Below are 22,286 nucleotides of genomic sequence, written 5' to 3' on the forward strand. Positions count from 1 at the left end.
GACGCGCCGCTTGTCTCCTGCGCATCGGACTGTCACCTCAGATGTTGGACCGCTCGTTGCGCTTCTTCTCGTTGACATTTTGTCCTTTTGGGTAGTCTTCGGGGTTGGGGGGGGGGGGGGGGGGATGCGTGCGTGAGACTGATGTGGGATTTTAATGCCGCACGCAGCGGACGCTGTAGAGCCTGCGCGCAGCCGGTGGGACTGTAAATACGCTTTGGTAATGTTTGCCAGGGAATAAAACGGTGTAGCCGAAGGTGCAGATAACATCTCGTTTCCATGGACAACACGTCCATAATAACACAGGTTGCAAACGCGAAAGAGGAGGAGAGCGTTTCTTCAAGTCACGATAAAGGTAAGACGCGCGGAAAAACGCGGGTGTTTTTGTTTTGACTCGTTTGTATATTTCCTTTTTACACAAATATATATATATTATTATTATTTTTGACCAACAGTTCTGTTTTATTTATTCATTTTGCACGGCTTGGATCTGCAGCCGTCAGTGCACATCCCGGACTGCAAAGCCTGGATGGAGTATCGACGCTAAAACCTCCATTGTTCGGCCGAAGCAGAGAAACATTAGGAACCAAATGTCAGATAATAATAATAATAATAATAATAAAAGATACGATATTATCTCAGGGGTGCGCCCTCACTTATTACCAGGATATTTATTCAGCCAAACAAGACATTATTTTAAATCTTACACATTTTCCGACCTAAAAAAATACCATATATTTTTTATGAACCGTGTGGAGAGAGCTTGGTTGGTTTACTACAGGGGGCGGGTACTCTAATCCCTTCCCCTGGCTCTGCCTGACGTCCCCGTGCGCATTAGTGGGGCTGTAAAAACGCGTCACAATAACAAACAGCAGCAAAGATCGGGCTTCATAATAAACAGTGTTGCCGCGAAACCAGACTATTCCAAAAGGCGAAGGAGCAACATGGTGAAGTGTGCAGGTGTTTGCGTGCGGATCGTGTTTTTACGCGCGTTTTAACGCACAAACTAAAGAGTAGTAACGCCGGGAGGCCTCTTTAGATTGATTCACACGCTGTGTCCTTCCTCTCACGAGCAGTGACGACACTAATATACAGTATTGTCCACCGGCATCCTTTTATAGTGCTTGACAATAACAAAATTAGCGTCCAACAGCCAGCAATGGATGTTCATAGGAATCTGTCCACCCAGTCAGGACTGCCTGAAGTCAGGGAAGACCAATTCATTAACTCAGGCAGTTCTACATTTAAGGTTTTTTTTTTTTAATCCTCCAAGACATTGATTAAACACAGATTTTAACATTATAAAAAAAATATAAGAAATAACTTCCAAATTCATTTCAAAAGTCCAGTTTCTACTGAAGATAAAGACGGTTCATTTAGTATCAGGTTTAACCCCACAGGGGCAGACGGAGGGTTGATCACTCATCTTTTCCCCGCTCCAGAATTTTCTGCATTAATATATAGTTTTTTATTAGTATTTATGTTCACTAACAGTCACCCTCCATGTATCTCGTCACCTCGCACGTGTTCAAAGTGCCTGTGTGGCAGCTGCGCTGCACATTACTGTAGTGAAACACTGTCTCTCGCTGTTTTGCACCGGAGTCTCACCATGTGGAGATGCCATCGATGAGAAATCCCCTTTGTGAGTCAGGAGATTTCCGGTTTGCATTAATGCTTTCTGTGCAGGCTTGTTGATTCTGATCTGTACCCACGTTGCATGAAGTCAGCATTGTGTTGTGAGTGCTGTATGCAGGATGCATAGAGGAGGTGCATGTGGGGAGATCACAGCAGGAGGGTGTGGTTGTTCAGAGCCCAGGGTTCCTGGCATTCTTCCCACCAGCACCACCCGTTGCACAGAACTCTGGGGTGCCTGGAGGCCAGAGGGACGTCCGGCGACACCCAGTGCTCTCTCTGTGGCGAAAAGGTCACCTTCCTCCATTACCCGCTGCCGAGCAACAACGATATACATGAAGCTTTCTGACTCACTGACCGGAGTCATGAAATCACGGCCTGCTTTTGTTTGCTTGGATATAATTGTACACATGTCAGACCTTACTTTTATTTTCTTTGCATTCATGCCTATTTTTGTCTTGAGACCTGCACGATGACGGAGCGTTCATCAACGTTCCAACACATGGTTGTTCCTCATCAGATCACTCGAACCCCGTGGCGCAGCCTTCATCATTAAAATATCATAAACAAATCGGTGAAGGCAGGAAAACACCCGGCTTCATCTCTGACTGAGCTGCAGCAGGAAGATGTGCATCCAAGATATATATATATATTTTTTTTATAAAAGACAAAACTGGCTTTTAAGCACATTTTTAAACAAATTCGTCTTTCCCTCACGTTTTTTTTTTAAATCTGCGTCATCTTGTTCGGTAAATCCCAAATGGCATGCGGAATTGGACAAATAATCTGGCAGGATGGCATCCCGGGGGCAGCGGCTGACCGGGTAGGGCCACAAAACAGATATTCATACACTTTCTATATTTCAGATCACGGTCAAGCTATTTTCGGTTTCAGTCACATCTCAACTCCGAGTAAAATGTTGAATCTCATTAGGGCCGCTTTTTCTTTTTTTCTCCGACAGGTGGATGTTCTGTCTTTATGCATTATGGATTATGTTAAACGAGGTGAGGGCTGAAATCATAATGTGGGTGGTCTCTTTCTTCAGATAGAGCACATGAACAAAATCAAACATGTCCTATTTCTGGAGGATACATCAAGCTATTTATGCCCTAAGGCGTGATCTTTATCTGATAGATGCTTGTTAACACACTCAGACGTTTTGTGTCGTTTTTATAAGACAAAACAGACGCGTTGTCCTAATTTAGAGCTGGACTTTTCACAGAAAGTAGTTCAGACTTTACATTTGGCTGCTGTTTACGCGCTAGGATCTGATGCAACCAGACGTAACAGCTGGACTCATAATGCACGGGGCGCTACGGGCCAGCCAACCTCCTCCTCGCTCAGCAAATCGCACAAGCTTTGCTCTGATCTCTTCACAGGCTGACAGGTATCACTAGATGATCTGTTTACCTTAATCAGATTAGGTCAAATCTCACTTTAGCTTTCTAGCACGAGTGACGACAGACACAGTCCACACAGAGACCCTAATGCGAATGCAAAGGAAACCTCTCTGAGTTTGACTTCATGTTAAGGGGAAATAAAGTCAATTGTTTTTAGTCGCTCAAGTTTCTGGTTAACTTTAATTTAAGAATATTTCACATTCAAACTGCAAATACACAGTTGCTTTGTGTTGTATATATTTTTTTTATACCAGCAAACTGTAAGATCTTACAAAAACATTGAAATTCAACAGTACTCCTAAAATATCTATTTCCAGTAATTTAAGATTATGTTTCATTTTTCATTCTGTATTTTTCTAAACATCAGCAACTCTGGTCAAACTTTGAAGATAAAAAAAAAAAACATGTCTGAGACATAAAATCAGGTGCATGTGGATTGAAACTAAATTAGCTATCTTCCTCGCTATTAATAATAAAAAAATATATACTATTCCTAATTCCGTACAAGTTTATATTGTAGGATCTGTTTTTTATATATATATATATATATTGTGAGTTCTTCACCATACGAAACATAAATCACTATTGTGCTCTTTAAGTGTGCACCAGTGCCACAGGGAAACGTAATGTCTCATTTTTGTTCCTTTCACATGACTTAATAATTCTACAGTTTAACCCAGAGAGTCGGGAGAAGCGGTTTGCTTCTCTGAAACGGTTAAACTAACAAACACGTTATTCTTTTGGATGGAGTGTGTGTTTTCTTTCTCAACCATTCTCCTATTTCATAGCTCCAATGTCATCTCAAGGCCGCAGCTCGACAGTTTGGACCGCATGCTTTATGTTTCCCAGACTCCATTAACCTTGAGATTCTTAAACCCTCCGTCCGGCTGCGTACGAGTCTCTCTTATGGCGATGTGATGTATGATTTTAATTGAAGAATAGATGAAGGCCACCTCCAGATGGTGGGATTTACTAATTGCATGTTAAAATATCTACTATTCCCACACAGGTCAGAAAATCTTTCGTGTTGCCTGCATGAATAGATAAACACAGAAGCTGTAATTACACATGAATGCAGAGGAAGGATCTGTGATTCTACGCACTCTTGGATTTTGAGGTTATTCCTGGAGCATTTTAATAGAGTGTTTATGACGTGTGGACCACACCTGCAGGAGTGTGTGTTTTGGCTGCCTCGGCGTCCCGTCACAACCTGCCATTCTGCCAGGTGTTGCACTTTGGCTCAAAGTTTTGGGTACAATAATTTGCTCGACCATAGGCGGCATATTCTAATAGAGAGTGTGTGACTCTGAAGCCCCTTCCTCCTCTCCCAATAAACATATTGCACGGCTGTGTGCACACACTGAAGTCAATATTCAGTGCTGTGTTTTTTGAAATACTCTGAGATGCAGGTCCTTATTCGAGATTTATGAGCCTTAGGTCGGTGCTGCCTAGAACGCTGATCATCCACACCTCCGGGTTGCTGTGTTCAGAGTTTCTTCTTTGCATTGAAAGCAAACACAATGGACTCGCCAACAATGAATTTCACATTGAGCACGAGCTCATAAACACTTCACTCGCTGTCTCGGTTGTTTGTTGATGCGTCAAATTCTCATTGTGGTCATATCTACTTGATTTTATCACTTGTTTTTGCCAATAAACAAGGATAAGCATCTATTTTTATGGCGATATAATCTCATGTTTTATTAAGGTTTAGATAATACAAGGGAAATTGAAGGAACAGTTCATACCACTCATGTAAATTGCCGCAAGGTTGGATGAATGGTTATCTTAGCTTATCTTATCTTAGCTTAGACTGAAGCTTAAAATAGGGAAACGTAAACTTGGCTCTGGCTTCGGAGGAAAGTTCACCACCACCGTTAAATCTCACTAAACGCTATATGCCATCTGTTTAAAGCAGCTACACCGGGTTTACACGTGGCTTTTAATCTGCCGCTACAAATGATCTCCATGAGCAAATGAGCCCATCGGCAGGAAGGATGGGTTTTTCTGTCTGGGCTCACTTAATTCTAGCCTCTGTGTCTGATACGAAGGGAGATGAAGCGATTTAGTTTCTCATTGAGTACATTAGTCAGTTAAAAGGAAAAGGAGGAGCATTGGCTTTATTTTATTTACGACGTTGTGGGGAAGAAATCAGCATCGAGAAAAAGAACCAAGAGCGCCAGTCAAAACAGGAGTCGACCTGTAGTCGGTCGGTAAAGGATTCTAAACCAATGCTGAAGTGACTTTTTTCATCCTCGGCAGGTATGGGACATGTCCAGTATAGTCTATAGTTTAAGTTATTTGTTCAAACCAAAGTATTTTGAGCTAGAATTATTAAGTACTTGTGTTTTCGCTAAGATTACTCGTGTCAACAATTCAAATTTTCCTGTTTTCATGTACTGCATCGTGATTGGCCAGTTTTAATGAATGCATTTCCAGACATTGTGTCTCCTGCAAATAAAAAAGCTCTGAACTATTTTGTCCTGCTGTTCACCGGTTCTGCTGCACAGCATGCCTCATTTTCTGCCTTTGTGCTTTGAACTGTACGCGTGACAGTATTGTGGGCCATTTTCATCCTGATCAGTTTGTTTGTCATCGCACTGCAGTAATGTAATTTATATTGATCGGAACCAGACCATTTTGCAAGATAACAATAGAACATCCATCTTAAAGCAGCTAAAATCTTGTGTACATTTTCAACTACAGCTGACTTTCAAACTTCTCATACTTGAGTCCGTCAGATGAATGAATGACTCCCTGATTCTAAAGGATTCGATTGAAATATGCAGCATTGTTGTGGGATCACATCACTCGCCCTTTCCCGTGCATCGTGACACATCGGCATTCGATGGCGGCGAATGAGCGGCGACTATTATTAATGCTCCAGAAGCCTCAGAGCGAAAAGGAGCGCCTGCCACACAGCCGCAGGATGCTGCTGCTCTAAAGCCCCTTTCTGACGGGTCTGTTGAGAGCGGCCTCGAGCGCACCCAGAGCCAGGATTAATCGAGCATCCGTTCAGACAAACTGACACTCTCCAAACAGATCAATACGGTCAGAGGAAGGTAGGGGTCGAGGAAGAAAGGATGGAGGTGAAGCGATAGCAGGAGAAAGTGTTCAGATAACAGCTGAGAGTTTCTGGGGTTGCAAACAGGTAGCCCAGCCGGGCTCTTACGAGAGGATGGCCTTTCTGCATATGTTGCCCTCTTCTGGTTGGCATTCATCACCAGTAATTGGCCGTCTGACAAGGCAGATCATGCTTTGTCCGTAATGATTTACTGTCAGCCTTCCTGAACTGTGCTTCCGGCCAGTTTTGACAGAAGAGCTTCATAGCTTTATGCATTTTTTAAACAGAAGAGAGCATGGAATGAGCAAATGCGAATGTTCGGAGGCCGTCGGAGACACAATGTGTTTTTCTGCCTCTCCAGAAGTAAACGGTGAATACTGTTTAACTGTGAATCTCAAGGGACGCTAAGTAGGACATGCCGTGTTTGAAAATGTGGAGATGAATGCCTCTCGGAGAGCAGAGGAAACAGGAAAGCCTAGCAGCAGCACACACGGGGCATCCTCACCGCAACTTACTTGTTTATTTCACATTCATTCATACAGCAAGAGAACCCGATTTTCTTGGAAAATAAAAAAAAACTTTTTTACAATTTTACACAGCGTACGGAGAACGGAGTGGGATGTCTTCTGTGGGAGGGTTTCAAGTGGAGATAATCCCAATGTTTTCATTCATTTCTTATTAAAAAGGAAAAGATAGACTCAGGGGGTGGGGGGGGGCAAGACCTTGAACAGATGCCTTGTAATTAATACCAAGCAATTATTATTATTTTTTGTGAAACGATGGTTGCATTGTGGGAAATGTAAGACGTACAGTTTTTGGAGCTCAGTGCTTTCTTTCTTTACATCTCTGGTAAATTACCAAAATATTTTATTTGCTGGACAACACCTTTAAGTTCCCAATAACTTCTTAATGGATCAACTTTCCGAATCAGTTTTGCAGCTGCATATGCTTTCATCTATAGGGGCACCAAGTGTTCATGCGTGAAGATGCCTTAAATCTAATCTGACATTAAATCTTGGGGGCATGTTTTCTTCATCTAACACACAGGCTAGGAGGATTTCCCAGCAGTCAATGTGCCTTCGGCATTGAGCACACAGTTGTGCATGATAATAGCAAGTGATATTTAAATAATGAAATGCTGCGGATCCCAACAACGTGGGCTCTCTTGCTGCCGGTTGCATAACTCGCTCAGAATCTCACATCTCCCTCATTATTTCTCCCTGAGCTCTCAGAGAGTTAATTCCCCTGCGTTTGTCATCTCCTTCATTTCGAAAGGCAGTAGGCTAGGAAGCATCTTACACAACAGGGTTCTCGCTGACTGGTTTGTGCGTTTAAATCGCTGCAGACCTTGCTTTGACTTGTTCCACCAGGTAACCGAGTGAAGATCGGTTGCAATAAGGTGTATGATTATACATAAATCCTCCAGCATTAGTAGGGTAGCAAAGCTGGAAGCCTCTTATGCCCATCTAATTTGCCTGATTATCAGTAAAATAAACGTTTTAAATAACATTGGTAGTACTGAATAGTATAATAACTAGTAACTAAAGTCAGCTATTAAAATATATGTAGTGCTTGTAGGGCAGCACGGTGGCGCAGTGGTAAGCCTTTCCTTGTTCTCCTCCCGTACCTGCGTGGGTTGCGACAACAGACAAAGCGGTTCAGAAGATGAATGAATGAATGTATTACTTGGAGGTATAGAAGTTAAGGAAATGGAAATAATCAATTAAACTACTTACAAGTATAATACTTGAATTGATTTATCTTAAATTGAACATTGTGGTTCATTTTTTTACAAATTACCTGTAAAACAGTTTCCAGTATTGGTTATTGGTCTCCTTGAATAATCTTTATGGTTTCATTATCAGTCCTGAATAAAATCATGTCATTCCCAAAAATAAAGGCTCTCGGAAAGTTTGCATCTCAGCAGATGGTAATTTTCACCTCAGCTGCCTGGGTGGGAAAATAAAAAGGCTCAATGGGAGTTCATTTTTATCGCACTGAGCTTTTATTGCTTTAATGGCCTCACACACACACAAAACACCGAGGCTCTCAGCACAGCGACGGCTCACAGGCTGAACTGTCAGGTGCGACTCACCTGATGCCACGGTGTGTGTGTGTGTGTGTGTGTGTGTGTAGGAAGACACATATTCAAGCATAGCTCTTCTCACTGCTTCATCTTCAGGTTCTTACTCCTCCTCTGAGTGCTGTCGACTCAAGACATTAGATCCCAGCCTCCGGGCTAACAGCGCCTGTGTGTTTGTGGAGGCCTTTCCTTCATGCTGGCTGCAAAAGTGTTTTATCTGGCATTGTTTTTACGTAAGGCCTCAACAGCTAGTCCCACTTTTCATGCAAATACCCCAAATATGCAAATATGTCATGACTTCAGGTTCTCTTTGTGTCATAAATATATTTTTTTTGTCGTACAATAGAAATGTGGAGCAGTGATGGAAATCCCTGTGGCTCCTGGCTGTTTAATTTTAGTGTTTGTTAAGTACCCGGATGCATCATTTAAACCCAGCCTGTTTTCCATCTGAATTATTTAAGATGCACCTACTAGTAGACCGTTCTCACATTTACCTCTCCCCCCCCCAAGGTACATTTACCTGCTTGGCTGGGAAACTAACCACTGCTGGGATGCAGTTAATGGATTATCGCCCATGCAGTACCAACAGCAGTTATAAAAGGATATTTTTATTTAAAATTGGAATGTAGATTTGGACGTCTTATTGGTGATGGTCATTGTTTGTAGTAATACCTGTAAATGTAACAGCTAGCTGTCTGGCAGGTTAGCCACATGCAATGATGGACAAAATGCGGCTTCCAGCAGCTTCAAAATGTAATTTCATTCAACTTTACGAGCCTTCTGCTGCTGTCAGTGAATGGTGGGATGTCTCTTGACCGATTAGTTAATCATCAGCAAGGCCGGCTTGTGAAGCCAGCGTGTCCTCTGCTTGTTTCAGATACAAGATTTTACATGTCGTTGTGGAGGGTTTGAAGTTGTCTAAGGGCTCCTCCGACAGAGATAAATAATAAAATTGAGTACAGTATACAGTTATTTAATTACTTTGGTAATGCGCAAGTACAAGAGTTTTTGACAGGATGACAGGTTCAAACTCGGTTTATCTGGAAGTGAATCTGAAGGTGAAGGTTGTGAAAGCAAAGGTACAGCAGGTTGCCGTCTGTACAAGCATTAGTAAATTCACATCATAAAAAATACCAATCTTTGGTTTTATGCCTGGGGACAACATCCTTGACTAAAAGCAATGATGACCAAAATTATTAATATATATATATATATATCTATATTTGATAAATAAAAATTCCCCAACTTCTCTCCATGACGACGGTCCTCATGTAAACCCTGAGGTCCGGCAGCTAAACTAAACTGCAGATGTGTTTTGTACATATCCATGTTGTATGTTATCAGCTTACATATTTAATATGCTTTTAAACCTACAGTGAAAGAGGCCACCTCAAAGGTCTTGAGCTAATCCAGGGATCATATTCCCTCTCGGAGCTTGGCGATATTCCACTCTGTGGGTCATGGGGTGATTATCTCTTCCTGCCAGGAATGCTGAGAATTTCCTGCATTCCCCCCCCACCCCACCCTCTTCCGGCCTTGTGAACGTTTGTGCCCGAAGGTTTGATGGAGAGCCTGTGTTCTGATTGACGAGAGCGCCTTTTATAGTATTGCTGCTGCCTAATGTTCATCAGGAGCATTGATAAAGGCGCAACCTGGAGCGCTGGTTTTACATCTCTCACGCAAAAGGGAACAAGCTGATCGAATGAAGGGTATTCGCTGGGTAAATATGCACCTGCTCTGAGGAGGATGCAGCTTTCACCTTTTCTATCTCTCTCCAGGGAGTTTTTGTTGGATTAAGGAAGCTGCTTGTGATTATCAAGGTGCAACCCTCAGTATCAGAACCGCAGACTCTCCTCCAGCTATTTACAGTCTATATTGTCTTTTTTTTTTGTGTGTGGCAGTTTTACTGACTGGTACTTGCAGCTTATTCACATCATGTTGCCACAGTTCCCAATTAGTGCATTTAACCTTTTGCTCTTATTCTCAGAAATAATGAAAGCAGCATTGCGATGTGAAGTGATCCCGAACAAGGGGCGGTCGAGGAACAAAGTCTCCGGCTTAAAGGGGGCCGCTGGTGGCCGCTGCGTTCTTTACTCAAACATGTGAACATATTCCACATGTGCGAGTGTTTGCTCGGACCTCTGGCGGCAATCTCTCAGCTCCCAGCTATGTTGTTTGTGTCAAAGGGAGAAAGGAAAGCTCTGTTTGTGTAGGGTGGCGGTGAAGGAGGGGGCGGAGTAAGAATCAGAACCAAGCATAGGCTGCCTCGCCACAGTAACTCTTCCCACCCATTCTACGCCCTTTTCTCCTCTTCCGAGCTCCCCCTCCTTTCTCTGGTTTCTCTAGTACTGCCACCTGCTTTTTTTTTTTTCCCCATGTAGAGGTCTCAAAATGGAGGAAGAATGATGCCAAAGTCATGAGGCCAACTTCAGGGAGAGTGGGAGGGTCCGACCAGACTGGAAACTTACCGGGCTAAAGGGTTAAAAATGTTGAACTGAAAACGTTGAAATTTGTTCGTGGAGTACCCAGCGCTAAAATGACATTTTGGAAAAAGCGCTTTAGACCTTTTTCCGGATATTGTATTTCAATATTTAAAATGTAATTTTATCCATCACAAGGAACTACTTATAACTGTTATAACTTAATTATTAGTTTTTTTTTAAAAGATAAAAAATTATAATTAAGCATTATTTAAGCAACATTTGGGTTTCCAGCTTCTGCAAATTATATCTGGCTAATGAGTTTCTGGTATTCAAGCAATTAATAAGGAGAAAACATCTTAAAAAGTCTCAAGGTTTCAACCCTTTTGTTCCTCTGCAGTCGTTTCGAAGCTCAACTGAAGCGTGAGTTTCAGTCAAAGACAGCGGAAATCCTTCCTTTAACTTCAGCTCAACAAAAACTATTCTGACCAATTATAGCAGAACGTGTATGAATCCATATGCTCTGGCATAACTATTCTAAAATAGACCTCCTCTCTCATTCCCTCTGTTTCATTTTCCTTCCTTCCTCGCTGTCGATAGAGCGCCGCGCATTCCATCAGACGCCAGATTGTCACAGAAACGCTCAAAGCCCTTTCTTGTCCCCTTGAGGCCTGACGATTGTTGACTCCATTGGTGTGTGAGAGTGCGCACACACACATTGACTGCGTTCACCAGGGAGTGAACGTTGTGCCAGCTGGTTGTCATTTGCATGGTTCGTGGTTCTGACCTGACTCTCAGAGTTGTAACCAAATCGACTCTTGTCCGGTGGTTTACCCGATGACTGAGGATGAGTTATCTATAAATCACAAAACTGCCCCCGTTGTAGTTACATGTGCGTTTATTTGTTTAACTGATCCTTGGCAGGCTTTGGACACACAGGCAGAAAGCACACAGGAACAGGGCCCCAGTCTGACAGATGCAGCAAAGCATGATTGTACTCCAGCTGCTAACAGCCTCAGCATGCGTGGCTATAGCTGAGGCTGCAGTCTACTTCACGTGGTTTTATGAACAAGGACACCAGCAGGGAATCAGAACGATGATTCCACAGTGAGTCTGAGGATACTTCAGTGTCATTGGACACAGATTCTGCATTTCCATACTTGAAATCTACCCATAAATTGATTAAATTGGTCAGATTATACCTCAGAAACACCTCCCGATAATTGTTCTGTCAGAATTATTATTTTTTGCCTCCGAGCAGACGATGCCCAAATTTCTATTTTTTTATCCTGCCCATACCACCGACAGAAAATATGAAAATGGGAATCCGTGGTGGAACGTTCATGCAGAAGCCACAGACCATTCGGGCAGACTTGTTTCTCTTTGCCAGTGTGAAAGTAGGCCACGGGCATCAGAGACAGTCAAGAAGGTATGATGTAACCGGGGACCCGATGTGTACGTGTCTCCCTGGAGCACTTTAGCCTTTTCTCTGGCAGCCACATATCCTGGTTTCACTGCAGATGAAATGCTGTGAATCACAGAATCGGTTGAATGTAGACAGTGATCAGTTTTTCGTGGGCATCCACTGACTTTTGAATGCGAACAAAGAATGTTCTCCCTCTTTCAACTTCTCTCACATATAGATATAAATCTATCCATCTGCCTTATCCATCTGATTAACTGCACTACTTTCCCAGAGGGCATGCTGACGGTGGCTATTTTAGTCCCCCTGTGCTCCTTATTGAATGAACTGATGAACTCGCTCTGTTTAATAACGCAAATCTGAGCGCCTTTTGTCATGATGTTGCAGTGAAGCGTGCGAGACTGTCTGCAAGAGTGAGCATCACTTTTGCCTTTTTCTTTTTCCGGTGATGCGTTTGATTAATGTAAAGTCTTTTTATATGACACCTGCAAACTGCGTGCGGAAAGCCCCCCCAGTCTCCGAGGCAGATGAGAAGCGTCTCGCTGGCATAGAGGTTTTATTGTTTAGGTTTTATTAACTGGAATTAAAAAACAGGGCTTACATTTTTGAAATTATAGATAGTCAAACTGAAGGAAATGAGTCAGTGGAACCATCTGGAATTATATGATTATTGTATGACTAATGCCAAAAATGCTTTATCGCACTCCAAGCTGCTGAGCTATAATTTCAACAAGTACACTTTGAGTAGATTCCATTCCTGGAAATGAGTGACACCAACTTTTATTTGGAGGATGAAGCTATTTGAACTTACTACTTTTACTATAAGTGGATAGATTTTACAGCAAAACCTGTACAATTTGTAGAAATCAGTAATATTATGGTTACATTTTATTTTCTGAAAGGTTATATTTCACACTGAAGTCTGCATCCAATTACATAAAGGTGCATACAACTGTTTGTAACACTACGTTATAGCGACTTGCATAACAATGAAAGGGTCTTCATTGAGTTGTCTTACCTGAGATCGGTATCGTGTAAATATGAAGCAGTTAACTTAGTTTAGCACAAAGACGCTAAATTGTATTAAACAACCAGTCTTGCTGTTAAACTGAAACAAAATCCACTTAAAAATGTTGTTTCTTTTCATTTTCATTTTGAAACCTCCAGACACCGTTAACACGTTGCAGTTTTCTCCAGTTATAAGCAATACTTTTAATCCAAAGTATTTCGCACTACTGCAAACGTTTTGAATACTTTTGTCTGGCATATATGCAAATGCAGTCTAACATCACTTTCTTTTCTTCCGCCATCTCTTTCAGTCTCCCAGTCCAACGGCAGCCTCAAGAAGCACCGGAGCCGGAGCCTTTTCAGCCCCTTCTTCTGCTGCTTCCGTAACTACAATGACTACCAGGTGGAGCCGCCGCCCGGCAACAACAAGGCGCATTCTCTGCCCCCGCCGCCAGAGGAGAACGGCAGCCCTCCAAAGGTGAAGCGCGTCACACATGGCCAGAGTACACACTGCGTGTAGTTTGCAGCCACATGGCCATAAATTACTCAAACCTGAGGAAGACTATTTAATATGGCGAAGGAATACTAATAATTAGACTCAAGAGATCCGCGACCAAACAGCATTTGTTTGCTTTTGCTACAGAGAGCTTGTTAGGGTTTGCCTTTTCCTGCAGAGCGGAGGGCGAGGCGCTGCGGAGCCTCGCCGAGCTCCCGCCACACATTTTTCCAGCTGCTTCAAACCCGCTGAACCCAACCCAGAGGTTGTTTACCATCTACTGCTCAAAAACATGGGCTCGCGTCCCATCTCGCATTCTTCGAGATCTGCCTACACACACTCAAACTAACACACACAGAGCATGGAGTGGGCCGAACAGCCCGAAAGACGAACTCACTCACTCCCTCTTTCTGTGCTTTCACAACTCTTACATGTACATGCACACACACACACACACACACACACATACACGCATGCTTCTGCTTTTAATCCCCATAAAGTGGGCCTTGTGCGTGTGTCCGGTGTGATGGATTGCCTGACACCCACGCCCCCCCCTCTTCCACACACACACACACACACACACACACACTGACTAGTATAGTGAGGATGTGTGAAGCGAACGTTCTGGCCGTGCAAAAGGCGCCAAACCCCAGAGCTCCTCCACAAACTCGGAGTTCCGCTGCCAGATCAGGTACGGCGGCGCTATAAATGGAACCATGTCGTATCACGTATCACGCTCCCTGTTGACCTTTGCACGCGTTTCATTTGGGGGAGGAATGTGGGGGCCCTTAACCGACACCACGTATGCCGTCCTTCCAGACCCCCCCCCCCGTTTCAACAAAGGAGTTTGGTTTTGCTGGAACCGAGCAAAACCCCGCCACAAAAAAAGAGGCTTGTTATAGTGCTGAATTTCAAACTGGGTCCGTGCCACGGCCCTTCCCACCAGTGTGCTGCTTTTGGATTTCTGGCCAGCCGTATTTGTTACTATGGAATCCCTGTTTGTTTTTGGGCGAGTTTGTACTCACATTCTATCGCGGTGTGTGTGCACTTTCTCTGCCCTCCTCCCTCTCTTTCCGCCCATGCATTTGTCGATTGGAACATGGCCGTCGCTGATTTCCTCCTTGCTATGATGTTTCACTATTTGTTCTTTTGCTTTCCTGCTTCTAGTTTTCTTTCACCCTGGCTCTCTCTCAACCTCTTTCTCTCTCTTTTTATTTACTCCAGTCTGACCAGCTCCAGGTCATCCCCATCACCAGTGTATGTATTACTATGGGCCTTTTTTTAATTCATCGTTTCCATTCTTCCTCTCGGTACCCTTCCTCCTTTGCTCGCTGTGCTTCATCATTCTTCCTGCTGCTTTGTTGTCGCTCTGAGATGCTCATACTGAAAAACAGCAAACAAACTTTAAGTGCTTTACTCTCCATCACATGATTTGAAGGACATAATCCAGTTGGGAGAATTATTTTGTGTCTATTTGTTCAATTACTTTTTCAATCACTGGAAGTGATCATGAGATTTTCTGATTAGGTTAAAGTTATTGACCTTCAAAGCTGCAGTTTGGCTCCACAAATGGATGACACGAACTGAAAAGACTTGATTGAATTAGGTGTTGTTCTGCATTGAGACATTTTACATTGTAATTATGCAATGGTGGCCTTTTAGTTCACTGGAGGGAAGCTTGGGTTTTGATGATCTGCACTTCCTCAGAGAGTCACCACCAGATAGGGAACTTCATCTGATCTCGACATTGTTTGTGCTGAAGTTGCAATCCATTTAGTTGTTGTTTCGGAATCAATGCAGTCCTGTGGTTTGCCGCATTCACCCTCACAGCGTCCCACGCTGAAGCCAAGCTTTAAACTCCACCACCCAGCAGACACCTGCCTTCAATAGCAGGAAATGAATGCGGCGGAGCGGCCTGCTCTTTAATTTTCCTGCTGGGTTTTTTTTGGCTGAGGACAACTTAAAGACCGCTCAAGTTAAACTTAGGTCTGCGTCGCTCTTTGCTGCAACACAACCGAGGCTCACCGCACACAAACACAAACACACGCACACACACACACACACACAGTGAAGAGACAGCAGATTTACTATCACTGCAGACTCTTAATCTGTGGGTTCTTACACGCTGTCATGTGTTTGTAATGACCTTTCTTTGCCTTGTCTCTCCCAGCCTTCGTTCTGCTTGTCATTAGAATGAAGACGACACGTGCACGGACTAATATGCACTTTGTTAGTGCATGCATTTACAGTGCAACACACACATTTATTAAGAGACGTTTTCTGTGAGAAACATCTTCTTAGCCAGGATTAAATGAAGTGGATTTCCCCTCAGTGATAATGGTGCCAGTTGTTTCTTATTACGAGGTTGACATAGCGCCCCCTGGCTGTCCCACCAGGCGAAATTTGAAATTTTGTTTTATCAGTGCGGCTTACTGATGAATATGTCAAGGTCCTGCTCACTCTCTCTGCACTTCCTCAGCCTGCGTGCGTAAATCACATCCATCACAGTCTGACGGGACGCCATTCGGTGTCCTTGCTGGCATGGGGATCCTACCTGTGATAGATCAGCATGCAGGCCCGCGATAAAGAAATGATTAATACCCAGGGCCCGGCCAAAAAACACAGACACACTCAGGAGATGGCTGGCATACTGAGCAGCAGCACAAGCGTGTGAATGTGTACGATTGGCAGTCCTTGCTCCTCACCTCTATATAGATTCGTTTGTGCGTGTGCATGCATGTGTGTGTGTGTGTGTGTGTGTGTGTGCCCCCTATAGCTAGACCATCTGCCCTGTGTGCTTGTCTGTAACTCCAGGCCTGCATAGAAGAGGACATGAGTGTTTCACCTTACCCCCATTGACCCTGAAGGCATCACAGCCACAGAGCTCAGTCAGCAGGAGGTCGTACACACAAAGTATCAGCAGGGAATCGCGCATGGTTTAGAAATTGAATGGCTTGATGTCGAGTCTTTCAAGGCTCTCACATACGAGAATCGATTTTTTTTTTTCTGTTTTACACTGTCGTAAATTTTGTATGCAATCGGAGTTAGACTCTGAGGGATGAGAATGGTACATGCATTTTTTATTCTTTTAATATTTTATAGAATAAATAATCAAGACGCTTATTCAGGAAGAAAAGTCAACCAGCCCTGCTTCGTATGAAATACCGTCCTGCTTTCTCTGAAGTCAAGCCTTCACAGAAACTTAAAGCGGCGCCGTCCTGCAAGACATTTACGCTGTTAATGGTCTCCTCAGTGTCAGCCAGGTTGTCACCTCCGACAGTCATACCAAAGATCATCACAGTTGTGGTTTGCCACCTGCTCTCTCTCTCTCTCTCTCTGAGCCTCCTTTGTCAACAGTGTATGTTGTCTCTGCAGCCTCCAGTCAAGTTCCTCCTGCCGGAGGTCAGTATAGCAGACTATGGGAAGAACTGCGTGGTGATCGACCTGGATGAAACTCTTGTGCACAGCTCCTTCAAGGTATTTCACCAATGCTCCCTCTGTTATTATAATAAAGTGCACATTAAAGCGAGCAGACACTCGTGCTCCTTCCTGTTCATATAATTTCAGTCATGTTTATTCCACAGTTTTAGAGGGATAATATGATTATACATTCTGAAGATGCTATTCTTTGCTCGGGATGATGTGATGAACATTTGTGTATTGCTATATGGTTTTGATGCATCACTTATATCAGGAAAAAGGGATCTGTGTGTCATTTTTCATCAGGATTCATCTTCGTCCAATCCGGTTGTTTGGCAGCAGGCACTTATCGCTGTCCGGCGAGAGGCAGCGTCTCCAAAATGTCAACTTGTTCATGAGCTTGTGAACCTTTTTAAACGCTTTATTAGCTCCTGTCTGACAGTCTTCCACCTACATAATAAAAGATTATGTCTTGTTAGTCAGACCCCAGCAATTAATTTGGACACATCTTTGTCTCACAAGACAACCAGAGTGTTTTGATGTTAGCTTTCCTAAGGTTTTCTCCTCGCATTCGGTGTTTATTTCGTGAATTTAAGCTACTTTTGTTTTGCTTTGCACGAAATTTTGTCCTGCTCTCCTTGGCAGGGGTCATATTTACCCAGTTTCCCCATCTGACTTTAGCATATTAAAATATAATGCATCTGAAGCTGATGGGAGTATTAATGAGAAACAAGTTTGAGACAAGTTAAACCATAATTTGGTGTTCAAACCAGAGGAAACAGTCACCCGGAGGGGTCCATAACTACCTGCACCGAAGTTCACATTTGTGATCTGTGATTTGGGGTGAAATCCAGTTAATGTTATCAAGTTGTGCCCTATCTCACCATCAAAGGCTTTCTTTACTGACTAACACCTGACACACCTAGTGACCTACTTCAGCTCCCCCTCGCAGCTCTGCCTTGGCTGATCTTATTACATCTCTGTGCACCGTATCTTTGCCATTTGTAAACCGGTGGGAGTCTAACGCCAGAGAGATGTGCATCGTAAGGTGAAGCTGGGGGGGCATTAAAAAAAACATTTTGCGCTAGTTTTTTCAGCGGGGGAATTCAATTATTTGTTGATTTAACATCCCTTGAGATTTAATAATCTCAAGGGATTTTTTTTTTCTCTTCCTGACAAAACCAGTCAGGAAACTCAGGAGCTTCTCTTTTTTTTTCCTTTGTCATGATGAAACTGCAGTTGCAAAAGACCAGAAATCAGTGTGCTGAATGAAATAGATTCAGACAACGCAATAAGTCAAATCAACCCAGTAGGAGGAGAGTGAAACAAAAAAGCAGTGCACGCAAAGCCATTTCTCTTCTGACTGATGCCTGCAGGATTTCCCGTGGACTGTTCTATCCTAATAGTGAGGTCAGGAGGTATTGATGGATCAAAATATGGACAATTAGTGCAGGAAAAAACAGCCTGAATTGACAGGGGACATTTTATTTTACACACAGATGGACATGGACTTACATAATGCATTACATTCTGCTGCATCCTGTGTAGAGCACGGATGAAAATATTTTTCCTGTGCCTGCTCCAAGATTAGAAGTTGAAGAATTACAATTTCACTTCTAATTAGAATCTGAATTAAAGTGCGGTTGAAGTGGTGATCATTTGCTAACTGTGGTGTTGTGATATGCATGTATATGAAGGAAACTCTGGACTACGCCCACACAGGCCTCTTCAGTTGAAACATTCCAGGTCGATGCAGTTCAGCACAGATCTATAAAACGCTCTTCATTATCCTCATTCTCTTCATCCCTCTCCCTCTATTTCTCTCCAACATGCATTCCCCCTCCATTCCCATGCACCTCTCCAGCACGACAGCCAAGGCTACAGTCTCCTACATGCTCCCGTCTCAGGTGTGAACATTAACCAGAACCAGCCTGTTACAGAGAGGCATTCACATCTGTCTTTGGAGGGATCTGGAATCTTTCCTTCACTCTTTGCGTCACCTAGAGAAACAAAAACACCTCCGGTACACTGGGTCTTTTGTCATGGCTGTAACGATCACATTCTGCAGATACAGGTGAAAGGGAGGAGGTCAAAGTGCTGCGTTGAGTTGAGCAAACACTCCCCTCTGTTGGATGGGATTAAACCGCGTTCAATCTGGAGACACGTTGGGTTGAATAGACGCAGGGATTACAGTTTTAGCTTTTACTTTTTGTCCAATGTCCCTTACTGCAACCAAAATGCACGCCAATCCAAGCTCCATGTTTTTTTTTTGTCACCTTCTCTCCCTTCTTTGTTTCTGACGCGACGCCTCCATTCCCTCTTTCTTTGTGCCCTGGGCTTGTCTTCCACGCACGCCCCACTGACATCTATCTTCCTCCAGCTCGTTCACCTCCGCTCGAGCCTTTCTCGCTCTTAAAGAGACGAGTCAAACGGAGAATCCGGTTCATGTCTTACATCTGTCATCTTGCTCGGTTCCCAGGTTTCCCTGGAGCGCTGGAGCAGTGGGAACTACATCAGGGCCAAAGATTTCCCAGTTGTCGTATTTTACCTCTTGTTATATATTTTTTTTTAGCTCCAAGGCACAGGCATGTGGTTAATCAAAATTCCTTGTCATCTTTTACTTTCTTGAACACAATTTTTGAATTCTTTCCCCATTTCTTGCCTTCCTGCAGCCCATAAGCAATGCAGACTTTATTGTTCCAGTGGAGATTGACGGGACTATTCATCAGGTAACGTTGATTAATCAAATGTTTCTCTCGTCATTTTTGATTTATTAATATCCACACTGCTGTCAGAGTAAGATACAGACATACTCCTCCCTGGATTGCGTGCGTTTGTTATATTGACTGTGTCTTTGCTCCCTTCGTAACTTTTAGACGTGTCACTGAATGACATGAAGCATGTTGAAATGAGAGGGAAATAAAGGCAGACGTGGAAGTTTACACCCAGCACAACTAGTTTGGCTGGTACATCGTATTCCTGGATGAAAGCAGGAGCAGCCGTACTGTAGCTGTAACCGGGTTCAAGTAATCCAGGATAGGCTTTCTGTGTCTGTCTTGGCCTATGCTGGATTACTTGTACTTGGAGACAGTTCGACTGAGCCACAGAGACCGACTGAAGAGGACAGACGCAGATCATAGCTTTTGAAGACACAGCAGATCCGCTTGTCCACTACTAATTCCACAGTGTCCGCAAAAAACAGAACCTCCTTGGAGGAGGTAATTAATTATGCAGAGAAGGTCCAGAGCTATTATAATGTTAATATGTCATGACACACCACCATAACACCATGCAATAGTGTTACTGACTGGGTAATCAGACCAAACATTTGCCGGGGCGGCTTAAAGAATAACTTGTTGTTTATTGTGTGCCATGGATTCAGGTCTATGTCCTGAAGAGGCCCCACGTGGACGAGTTCCTCCAGAGGATGGGGGCGCTCTTTGAATGCGTCCTCTTCACAGCAAGCTTAGCCAAGGTCCTTTTCACGCGTCGTAGCATCAAGACGATGGCAGCGGTATCTTTGCGCAAGCTGTACTAACTTTATGATTTCCTGTTGCACTTTCACCAGTACGCTGACCCTGTGGCTGACCTGCTGGACCAGTGGGGAGTGTTTCGCACTCGGCTCTTCAGGGAATCCTGTGTTTTCCACAGAGGAAACTACGTCAAAGACCTCAGCCTCTTGGGCCGGGAGCTCAGTAAAGTTATCATCGTAGACAACTCCCCTGCCTCCTACATTTTCCATCCAGAGAACGCAGTAAGTGAGACCTTCGACGTCCTTCATGCTCTATACTGGTGGCAATCCTGATCATGACCAAGCCCCTAAAACGAGTGTTCTGAGACCACTAATCTCTAAGGCTGAGGGTCCAAAGGGTCCCCTGTCCCCACAAGTCCAGTCTTATCGGTAAACGACAGCATTATTCAGATTCTCTCCTCATCATAATAAAGATGCAAGCTGTAAATCCACCCCTCCAGTAGAGTCAGCATCCTTTATTCTTATCTCTAATAAAAGTTACATGCAAAAGCCAACCATGAATATTTGAGTTAAGTGGCTCATATCCTCAGATTTCTCAGAGTTTTGAAGAAAAACATTCAATAAATCATTATCCCTTTCACCAAAGCCACATAGAAATGAAAACGTTTTTTTTTTTTCATCCTGCATGTCTGACCCTCCCATCTAATGCTCGAGGAAATTTGTGGAGTTATTTTTGTGTAATAATACCAATGCCAGACAAACAAATGGAACTGAGCTCTTAATGCCCTTGACAGAGGTAAAAAAATAAATAAATAAAATAAAAATAATTGGGTTAAGAGATCATGTTATTGCAGGAAGTATTCCATTATATAGTGACTAATGAGAATAAATGATTATATCTGTGAGACACTGTCTGTTCTAATCTGCACCAAGACACAGCCTTGTGCCGTCGGCAGTGTTCCCAATTTCATGAGTTTTCTCTCTGTGGGGAAGTAGCTCAGCGGAGCTGCTGCCACTCTTCGTGCCTTTGATGCATTTCCCACATTCATTATTTACACAACACGCACACCATCTCCTGCACCTCACTTTAGCATCGACTTAAATTCTCCTCCGTTCTGTCTCTGCCTCGTCTCTACGCAGGTCCCGGTCCAGTCCTGGTTTGAAGACATGACGGACACGGAGCTGCTGGACCTGATCCCTCTGTTCGAGGGCCTCAGTAAGGAGGAGGATATTTACAGTCAGTTGCAGAGCCTGAGAAACAGGTAGCATGCAGCGGCTCCGGCTTGCGTTTCTCGCCTCGGCCCTGCTACAGCAGAGGCCTCACCTCGCTGCTACGGCCCTGCAGCCTTCCTCCCGCCTTCAGACCAGCATTGTGGGGGGGGGGGGGGGGGGCACGTCTTGGTCTCCCCCCAATGCGAGGACTTCAGGCAACTGTTCCTGTTCTAATCAAACATAGACAACTGCTGTATGGATTCTTACCGTATCTGTATTCTTGGACTATTTGTACAGGACTGCCACTGACAAATGATTCTATTACTGTATATACTATATGTTTCTAAAAGCAAGACATAAATAAAGTAATTTTTCTATCAGAGAGGAGGTTTTACTATTCTATCAAGTAATATTTTAGTCACTAAAAAGAATTGAAAAGACCGAATGAAGAGGTTTTTTTGGGGTGACCTGATTTTGTGGTGATTTTGAGCTTTGGTTACGCGGGCCGTTGTTTCCTCGTCTGACGGTTTCTTTAAACAATTGTGATTTATTAATGAAGTGCCTTCGTTACCGTACTGATTTGGTTGTGTCAGAATTATGAAGTGCACATTTTTATGCTGCAAATTCAGTGAAATCTCCTAAAAGTATGTTCACTTAAT

General features: G+C 43.5%; 1 protein-coding gene across 2 annotated transcripts; it reads left to right on the forward strand.

Annotated features, from left to right (window-relative positions):
• Window positions 1-185: 185 nt before the first annotated feature.
• ctdspla (CTD (carboxy-terminal domain, RNA polymerase II, polypeptide A) small phosphatase-like a) lies at window positions 186-21,777 on the forward strand. 2 transcript variants are annotated; one of them, XM_068747824.1, is made up of 7 exons: window positions 186-352; window positions 13,339-13,505; window positions 16,899-17,000; window positions 19,616-19,672; window positions 20,326-20,418; window positions 20,512-20,697; window positions 21,556-21,777. In XM_068747824.1, exons 1-7 carry the CDS (start codon window positions 277-279, stop codon window positions 21,679-21,681), a joined length of 807 nt encoding a protein of 268 aa, XP_068603925.1. In that variant the 5' UTR covers window positions 186-276; the 3' UTR covers window positions 21,682-21,777. The 2 variants fall into 2 exon arrangements, with proteins under 2 accessions (XP_068603925.1, XP_068603926.1); XM_068747825.1 differs by lacking the exon at window positions 19,616-19,672.
• Window positions 21,778-22,286: the final 509 nt, after the last annotated feature.

The sequence above is a fragment of the Brachionichthys hirsutus genome, chromosome 14 (assembly GCF_040956055.1).
Source record: "Brachionichthys hirsutus isolate HB-005 chromosome 14, CSIRO-AGI_Bhir_v1, whole genome shotgun sequence".
Classification (NCBI taxonomy): Eukaryota; Metazoa; Chordata; class Actinopteri; order Lophiiformes; family Brachionichthyidae; genus Brachionichthys; species Brachionichthys hirsutus.

Bases quoted from the DNA above. Each gene is read 5' to 3' on its own strand.
- ctdspla (XM_068747824.1), top strand. From the start codon at position 277: ATGGACAACACGTCCATAATAACACAGGTTGCAAACGCGAAAGAGGAG. The intron at 17,001-19,615 runs GTATTTCACCAA...GCCTTCCTGCAG, and splicing joins TTGTGCACAGCTCCTTCAAG to CCCATAAGCAATGCAGACTT. The intron at 20,698-21,555 runs GTAAGTGAGACC...GTCTCTACGCAG, and splicing joins TTTTCCATCCAGAGAACGCA to GTCCCGGTCCAGTCCTGGTT.